Consider the following 9,932-nt stretch of genomic DNA (forward strand, 5'->3'; position numbering starts at 1 on the left):
ATATATATATTTTTGGGTTAAATACCAAATACCCTAATGGGGTTTGGTAACTTTATTTTTAACTCATTGGCGTTTCATTTTTATCACAGGAACCTATGGGATTTTGATAAAGGACCAAGTTAGTCCATCCGTTAGTTGACCGTTAGGACTGACACGTGGACTGCCACGTCAAAAAATTAGCACGTCAAAAATTTTTGACGTGGCACTGTAGACACGTCAAAAATCTGAAATTTTTGACACCATCCGTTTTAACCGTTGAAAAACGTCAAAACCCGCACGTCAAAAGGGGTTTTTGTATTGACACGTCAAAAACTCTCAGTCAAAAATTCACCCGATTTTTGTAGTGATAGTGCCAAGTGACAATAAACATTTAAAATGTACATTAAATTTAGTCTAAATTAGTAAACTGCTATTAATGATTAATATTCATTTTAAATATTTATAAACATTTGACACTATTTTAAATAGGTTTGAAGATATTTTCTCGAGATTGATTTGGAAGATATTTCCTTCCTTCTTATAATTCCCATTTCAGTTCATCCCATTTACATCCATCCAATTATAGTTCTACATACATTAATTCATCATTTAACTACAACCGATCACTCAAATTACATAAAACCATACAAAACAAATTAAACTTTTACATTCCAAAATATAAGAAAGTAGAAACAATGAAAGGAAAACCTACTCAATTTCTTTCTTTTCGATGAGCTCTTCCGTTGCAACACTGGTAAAGGACAATAAAATTTAATTTGTAAAGCCTTGTATATATATGGCCATTTCACTCGGTCATAACAAATTGACATCCTAATTTATCACGTGTGTGCAATTTGGGGCAAACATTTTTTTTAAAAAAAAATGAATGATATAAATGTTGGCAATTATCATGCAGGTGTGGCACGAACAGGGTCAGGTTGGTCAGTCCAACCAAAATTTGACTCAATTAATACATCAAAAACAGATCATCCAAACAGAGTATAACTAAAAATTTGACAAAATAGCACGGATTTACATATAAAATATTTAAGGAGGCATATTGCCACACCATGTTTTACAATATCATTGAATATTACAGTCCTCCGGGATAAAGGAAGCAGTAAACATGATTACAAAAAATAAAAATAAAAAGTCCCACAGATGATTAATTTTATAGATAATTAACTATTGAAGATGGAGAAAGACAAAGTCCAGTTCCAGTGGTCTCTGTCCAAAGGAAGACATCAGTCAAAACAGTCTTTGATTGCAGAGAAGCCTTGAGCAATTTCACACCCTAAAAACAAACCAGATAAATGAAGTAGTAAAAGAGTTATAATATTGTACAATAAGAATGGCGCAGACGTTGTGCATGAAAGCACTGCATTTCCCAGCTTTTTCAGGTATAAAAATTTTATTCAAACAACAAGAACAAAAAAGAAATGGCAGCAAATTAAGGAGCATATGTTAGACAGGAAGAAACTAAATGAAGCATTTGATATATATATATATATATATATACCTCATCCAAACCTAAATCGACCACTTTCTCCTCGATAGCCTCTACGTCCTTGACGCCAGTGATACCAGAGATGGCGGACAAGGGCTTCACGACAAGATCATCCATCACCATGTAAGTAATCAACCCTTTCACGAAACCAGCTTCCTCATTAGAGGAGGATGGTGGGTCTACGTACCTTAGCTCCCAGGTCAATGACTTCTTCCTGGTTGAAGGACAAATTGCTCTCCGGTCATTAGACACGTAAGGACAGTTGTTCCACTTGCATGTACACTTATAAATTTTCCCTGAATATGAATGCTCAACGCTTGGCAAGAGGAGAGGAGCTTTAGCACCAGAAATATTGGCAACTTTTGGGTTTAGCAGAAAGTCTTTGTCTTGGCCTGGCTGAATGTAAGTATCACTCAAATTCTCTATGCTCTCGTACAGGCTATGCAAGGAACCTGGCATGTTTTGCTTTTGTAAGAGCTTGGTGACAGTTCCAATCGGCAGAGTGAAAATGCTAAAGAGGAAATCAACAAATTTCTTGTCTGCTTCCGCAAAGAGGACTCGATTTCTCTTTGTATCTATCAAAAGCTTTAGTGTTACCTTGGTTTCTGCCATTTTAACTATGTTGATGCTAAAGAGGTTCCAGTCCAGTTGGTGTCCTCTATTGGCTTTGCTGTTACCCTTTTATAGTCTCTAGGCTCTACGGAATGGCTACAAATTAATGAGAGACGCTATATGTGTGCAACTACTGAAATACATGAAATGGTATAATACGCTAATTGAGATCATGTAATATATGAAATTTGAAATTGTCACCATGGACAATACGTTTGAAATTGTGCACATTATAATTTTGGAAAGGTGGATATATAATGAAGGCCGGAAATATTCGATTTGATGAATTTTCTTTAGAAATTGCTTCAATGTAGTTTTTTTTTTTAACAAAATAATGACTTTGTTATTATATTTGATTCCAATCACATTAATTACGAGTTTGAAAGAATTACTTCAATCATTAAAGTATAATAATATATATACTATAACTACTTATGCACTAAGGAAAGGGAAAAAAAACAAAGAAAAAGAAAGTAAAAGGCATAGAATAACCTTTGCATTTGAGTGTATATACGGAAAGTTGCTTTTCAAGAAAAGCATGCTCTTCTTTACCTCCTTTCTTTTCCAAAATTTGAATGAGCTCTAGTACATAGCTTGGTTGCCAAGAAACCAAAAGAAAATTTGCGAGACCCATAGCAAGTATTTCTTACTTTTCCTTTTGTGTTATACTGAGTCAAAAAGATATATTAATGATTGATCAAAAGGAAGAAGAAGAAGAAGAAAGGGAAAAAAGAAGATGAGACGTACTAGAACACCGACCAAGCTTTAGCTTTCTTTTTTTGTTGTACGTTATCCGTGTAATTTATTTGAAAAGTTAAAGATACTAATAATCTACTTTTTTATATTTTGGAGCTATAATCTTTTCAGATTATATATCTATACATATGTGATAGAGGGACTGTATAGACTCAAGTGATTAATTAGAATGAAATTCCGGACACCATTTTTATTTATTTATTTCTTAATTTGTGTTTCAATTGTATATATTTTTCAACTTGCAAAAGGTGAGACGCTATGAAGTGGAAGGACTACCTGAAATCTGCTTTTTAGTTATTTTTGAAAGTGTCTTTGAATGCCTATTGGCCCAACAGTCTCATAGTTGTTTCTGCTATACTTAATCTTTGCTTCCTATACCAAAACGGATGTTAAATACACACGTATGTTGCAATTAAAACAGACAACGTTAGTGAAATGAGCATGAATTATAACTCAAAAGTCATGATTTCGAATTCATCTCCCCTTTTTATAACCCTAAAAAAAAAAAAAAAAACCAGAAGTCTATGCCATGCAGTTGAAATACAATCACCATCTAATAATATAATATGATTCTCACCATCTATTATACGCTGGAAGGTACGTACAATAATTAGAAGATTTATTTAAAGTTTTACTTTTTACACTAAAATTATTGGACTCGGATTTTCTCAATTTCAAAGGAAATAAAAAAGATACGGTCCATTGTTTTACAAGAATAAATGATCATTTTACATTTTTATTTAAGACCATTCTTCCTTTGTAAAAAAAAAAAGAACCAACTCCTCTCCAAAATTATGGTTTCTGCCTGATGACATGTCATAACTTTTGCCCTAAGAAAATATAAAATTAAAAAAATTAAAAATATATATAATAACTTTTGAATTAGATTTTTGCGATATGGGATTGGCTTTTTCATGGAAAAGCAACAATTACTGGTCCCTAGTAGCTAAGCTTCAGTCTTTTTTTTTTTTTTTTTTTCTTAAAAAAAAAAGGCATTCGAATTAATCATGGCAATCACAAGCTAGCTCATCTTTATCTGTACGTAAAGATGGTGTATTCAGTGACAAGTATAAATATACAGGCTGCACTACGTATTCTGTTGGCAGTGTCACATAGAAATACATTTGTTTATGCGTACGTACGACATGTTTCTCGTATTTTCACTTGACATGGTATAAATAAGTGATTTTCAGCTACAAAAGTAATTGAAATTAAAAAACAAATCTGTATGAAATTCTATGGTGGAGAAATTAGATGATCATAAATCATTTTCAAATCACAGTCAGAGAGAAGGTACGGTGGTCCTTAGCATATTGCCACAATTTTCAACTACCATTATAATCTGTAAAAGGAATAGGAATTAACTGATCTCTAACATCTATTTGGGTACATTGTTTGCAATTTCAACACATAATTGTAAGAAAATTTTTATAGAACTCATATGTGGGTGAACATTAAGAGACCTAGCTATATATTCATCCCCGCAGTCTCCTCTTCCTGCTCACAGACTCTCACCATTCATATAGTCAAATTTACCTTTTCTCCTTCTATTTCTCTTCCTCCAGTACTCAAAATGTGCCATTCATGAGCATTGGCTGGGGTGAGCGGGTTTATGCTTGCTGCAAACAGTCTAATAGAGCCAATGTGGGACACTGTGAAGTGGGATTTGGTATGGATCGTGAGTAATCTGAAACTAGTGATGGCTTTCGATTGTCTTAAATGAGGATTATTATTATGTTGATGAGTTGAAGATGATAAGGAAAAATTTAGTGTTTTCAAGTTTATTATGTATGGTATTCTACGCTAATGTGTCGTTATCTTATTTGAAGACACAAATGACTTAATTTGTACAAAGTCGCTATAAAAGTTATTTTCTAATCATAATGTTATATGAAGAAAGTAGGAGTAGTGATATAGAGCACTGTACACCAGCGTGAGTGAACAGTGCTCACGCTGGTGTACTTTATAATAAAAAATAATATTAAAAAAAATAATATTATAAAGTACACCAGTGTGAGCACTGTTCACTCACGTTGGTGTGCTCTATATCACTACTCAGAAAGTAGTGTAAAGTTCATTTCATCAAAAAACAATGGTGTATGCTTAAAAAATAGAAAAAAATAAAAAATCTAATTTATGTTATTTTAAAATTAATTGTAATATGTACAAGAAATGGACATAAGAAATTATGAAAACTTCAATAATTGGGTTGGAAGAAAGAAGCCGCCCATAGTTAAAAGAATTTATATTAAAAAAATTTCCACCTTTTCCACTTTAATTGTGCACTATTATGAGATATTACCCTTAACGAGGACGTACATAGTGGCATCCACGGGACCTTGAGGACAATGTTGTGTTGAAAGGTTGGGGGATGTCGGAAACCGAAACACAATATTTTTCATTTGTTTTCTGATTATATTTTAATTTATTCCCTAATTTTATTTCAATTACCGTCTTTATTTCCGGTTTTCCTTTGATGTTGTTCAATCAACATTTATTTCTATTTTTAATAAAATTTGTAATTCTTTTCTATTTAAAATTGTAGATGTGGTACGACCAATTTATACGGAAAATAAAATAAAATAAAATTGCTTAAAGCATTTGGAGGCTTGCTTGATCCTTTAGAAGGGATCGATGTATCTTTAATTTATGTATTTGATAAAAACCACATGCACTATAATAATGATCAGGATTCAGAAGTTTGACTAGCTAGTTTCTTACACATGAAAATTATGTTCTTGACTTGTTTCTTACACGTACATGCATGCATGTGGCAACCCCTTTTAATTTGGATGAACTTTCCTATGTTGTTTTATTTTAGATCTTTTTTTTTTTTGTGGCCAGTCAAAATATTTTAAAAAAATATAATTCAGGCCTCAAGCTAAATTCTTTATTCCTTCCTTGCTTGAGAGGTCATCCCTACTAAGAATTATCTTCAGCAATATTAGTTCATAATTAGCTGAAATTTACTCAATTAGTAATTTGATAAAGAATAATGCTGCTTCATAAACAAAATAAAAGGCATATTGCCTGGTAGTTAAAAAAAATAAAAATAAAAAAATAAAAAAATTAAGGGGTGGCCGAAGCCACCCCTTAAATTTATTTTATTTTTTATTTTTTTTTATTTTTTTTTAACTTGGGATGAGGGCATTTTGAAAAAAAAAAAGAAGAAGTCAGAATGGTCGAATTGCAACAATTTGAAAGTTTGGAGGGTCAAGTGTCACTTTGTAACATTGGAGGTCAAAGTGTAAATGGGTGGATAATTCAGGAGAATAAAATTTATTTTTCCAAAAAAAAAAAAAAAAAGTAGAATAAAATAGCATTGGTATTAAAAGTATACATATATAATACTCCAACACTTGAAATAGTCATTTTCTCATTAGCAATGAGAATAATTATTTTATTTCACATGTTTTAATTTTTAATAAAAATTATTTATTAAATCATTCAGCTTATCAAAGTAAAATATATAAGACTTAGCAGCTAAAGGCAACATAAACATAAAAAGAAAAAGAGGGGGGAAATGACAAGGTAACATGTGATAAAGTAAAAAATATATAAAATAACTTTTGAATTAGAGTTTTGAGTTGGTTATATGGAAGTTGCTTTTCATGGAAAAGCACGAGCTACTAGTAGTTCACCGTCATGAATTTCTTCGAACTGGGGCAAATGCTTTACTTTTGTCGGCCACGACTCACGAGGGTTCGTACCACATGTTTCTTGCATTTTAGCTTGACATTCTACAAACAAGTGATTCCTAGTTATTAGGGATCTAATCGAGCCGAGGTGAGTCAAGTTTGACATGCATGATATTTGTTTTAATGTATAATTATGTCACGACTTATTCAAATCTTGATTTTAAAATTATATTGATGAAAGGTGCATAATTATGTCGATGTTGAAATATCAAAGAGATCCTTGTTTTGAGGATTTTAGCCCTTATCGATTAACACGCCATGATTGATGATACACACTAGTAAAAATATGTGGTGACCGAAGCTACCCCTAACCCAGAGGCGGCTTCCGCCACCCCCAAAGACCGGTTGGAGATAGTTTCGGCGACCCCCAAAGTCACCCCCAACCGTCCCTAAAGCCACCCCCATGACTCATCTGTGGTGGCCGGCCACCACATATATATATATATATATAGTTTATTTTTATTTTTATTGTCTTTTTAAAAGTTAAATAATATTTTATTCTTTTAATTTTAATGGGATACGTGGCATACTCTGAACCGTTGGATAATATTGAATGGCTAAGATTGACAATTGAAAAATCTCCAATTTGCTCTACAATGAGAGGGGATCCAGATCCAGTAATTATCGGGAAAGCCTAACGCAAATTTAATTATTTAACATTTTTTTTATGTTGTGAGATTTTTAATTAAAATAAAAAATAAATTACGAAGGTTAAATTTGAAATCTAAGACTTTTATTTTAATACCAATAAAATCACAACTTTTTTTTTTTTTTTATAAATATTTAAGTGATCACTTATTTTTAAAGCTTAAATTAATAAAAATAAATAAATATAATCATTTAAACATGATGTGCAGGGGGCTGGCAAAAAAAGACACCTCAAAGAGACTGCTAAAGTTCAAGAAGAGCATAAATAAATATTGGTCAGGTTGTCTTAATTTTTGTGGGAATTGCTAGTGAGTTGTGTAGGGACTAAGAGAATTTTGTTAGAAGAAATAAAAAGTTTGAACTCCTCCAGTACTCAAGCCGAAATTACTCTTTGGCCCGAAAAAAAAAAGAAGATGAATAACAAAAATTAAGCAAACATATATAGTGATTCAAGTGATATATGTAACAGAAAATGAGAAACATGAGTGCAACTAAGATGAAGACCAAATTAGTAATCACATGATTACTGTTTTGTATGAACACAACCAGTCCGACAGAGCTGAGCCTTTGCAAGTAGAAATAATTAAAGCACACTGATTTCCAACAATATTACCTTAATTGCTATAATCTCAAAATTCATTCACAACAATCAATCAGTCCACAGTCAGTCCCACATTCATAAGTGAGTCCTCAGTTTTAATGTTCTCCGGCGCCGAAAAGAAGACGTCAGTCAAAACAGTGTTTGATTGCAAAGAAGCCTTCAGCAATTTTAGACCCTACCATCAACCAGATAAATTAAGAAGCAAATTAGCTATAAATTTGTAATGATCATTCTATTGGCGATGCCATTAACAAATACCCTTAATTTTAATGACGTTGTTGTTCAATTTTTTTTACGAAAAATAATAAATAAACTGACAGACAAAAGAACTATTTGGTTGTTGTAATGAGTGGCATATATATACCTCATCCATGCCCACATCGATCACTTTCTCCTCAATATCCCCCACATCCTTGACATTAAACTGGGTAAGCAAAGTGACAAGAGAGCTGGTAGACAAGGCCTTCACATCCAGATCATCCATCACCAAGTATGTAGCCGTCGACCCCTTCACGTAACCTACCTCACTAGTGGAGAACGCCCTTCTTGCGCATGGGGGATCCGTGAATGTTACGATCTGGCCCATCTTAGAATTGCAATTAGGACAATTTGTGCTATCGTCATCAGCCGCGTAACTGCAACAGTTGCTGTAATTGTATGGGTTCGGACACCTATACAATTGACGGAATGTTCAGGCAATGTTTGGCAATAGGAGAGGGAGTTTAGCACCAGGCATGAATACTTTTGGTTGTAGAAGAAAGCCTTTGTCTTTGTCTGGTTCGATGTGAGTAACACTCAGATTTTCAAAGCTCCGGTAGAGGCTTGGCAAGCAGCCTACCATGCCGCCTTCCTCTTTCAAAAGCCTCGTGACAGTTCCGACCGGCAGAGTGAAAATGCTTAGTAGGAAATCAACAAAGTCCTTGTCCGCTTCGGCAAACAGCACCCGTTGCTTCTTCTTGTCTATGAAAAGCTTCAAACTTACGTTGGTGGATGCCATGTAATCGTTAGGTATGTGAATGGTGATGAATCTTGGAATGGATATATTGAGTATGCCAAGAGCCCTCAATTGGCCTACACAGAATTCGCTCTGGCAAGCGCCGTGTTAATGGGTATTTGCAGATAATGGAAGAGGAAGGTGAAGATGGGTATCCGTTGATATATCGAGCGATCGAGTTAAGTGCTTTTCCCTACACAGGCGTACGGTAGCGGAAAGATCGAGGAAGGGCAGCTGGCCTCCACTTGCGTTTTTCCTTATGCGTTTTATGCTATTTCCATTTGCGTTTTGCATCCCCTTGTGCTATGCGTTTTATGTTATCGCCATTACAATTTTCAGATCTATATAACAAAATTAAGCTCCAAGTTAAAAAGAAAAAAAAAAGAAAAGAAGAAGTAGTCCTATAAATTCTGTAGGTCCTACATTAATTGGTACAATTGCTTTACTTTTGTCGGCCATTAGGATTAGTACTTCGTACTATTGAACCACATCCCGATAAAAGCTTTTTTATTATTATTATTATTATTATTTTTTTTTTTATAAAAGCATTCGAATCATGGCAATTACAAGCTGATCTTTATATGTAAAGATGATGATATATTCAATGACAAGTTGCGCTCACTACGTATTCTGTAGGCAGTATCACATGGAAATACATTAATTTGTTTATGCGTACGAATGACATGTTTCTCGCATTTTCGCTTGACATGGTAGAAATAAGTGATTTTCAGCTACAAAAAAAGTAATTCAAATTAAAAAACAATCTGTATGAAATTCTATGGTGGAGAAATTAGATGATCATAAATCATTTTCAAATCACACAGTCAGAGAGAAGGTACGGTGGTTCTTAGCATATTGTCACAATTTTCAACTACCATTATAATCTGAAAAGGAATAGGAATTAACTGATCTCTAACATCTATTTGGGTACATTGTTTGCAATTTCAACACATAATTGTAAGAAAAATTGTATGGAACTCATATGTGGATGAACATTAAGAGACCTATATATTCATCCCAGCGGTCTCCTCATCCCTCTCACAGACTCTCACCATTCATATAGTTAAATTTGCCTTTTCTTCTTCTAATTATTTTCCTCCAGTACTCAAAAGGTGCCATTCATTAGCATTGGGGTGA

At 33.4% G+C, this 9,932-nt stretch overlaps 2 protein-coding genes across 2 annotated transcripts in view; one reads left to right on the forward strand and one right to left on the reverse strand.

The window, feature by feature from the left end:
* LOC132188077 (uncharacterized) overlaps positions 1-9,932 on the forward strand; it is a 56,883-nt gene that overhangs the window by 37,130 nt on the left and 9,821 nt on the right. The window lies entirely within an intron of this gene.
* LOC132188151 (uncharacterized) lies at positions 1,011-2,122 on the reverse strand. Its single transcript, XM_059602553.1, has 2 exons — positions 1,499-2,122; positions 1,011-1,273 (listed from the first exon to the last, which is right to left on the reverse strand). Exons 1-2 carry the CDS (start codon positions 2,096-2,098, stop codon positions 1,151-1,153), a joined length of 723 nt encoding a protein of 240 aa, XP_059458536.1. The 5' UTR covers positions 2,099-2,122; the 3' UTR covers positions 1,011-1,150.

The sequence above is a fragment of the Corylus avellana genome, chromosome ca7 (assembly GCF_901000735.1).
Source record: "Corylus avellana chromosome ca7, CavTom2PMs-1.0".
Lineage (NCBI taxonomy): Eukaryota > Viridiplantae > Streptophyta > Magnoliopsida > Fagales > Betulaceae > Corylus > Corylus avellana.

Coding starts and splice junctions, on each gene's coding strand:
- LOC132188151 (XM_059602553.1), bottom strand. CDS start 2,098: ATGGCAGAAACCAAGGTAACACTAAAGCTTTTGATAGATACAAAGAGA. Junction 1,274..1,498: donor TCGATTTAGGTTTGGATGAG/GTATATATATAT, acceptor GTTTGTTTTTAG/GGTGTGAAATTGCTCAAGGC.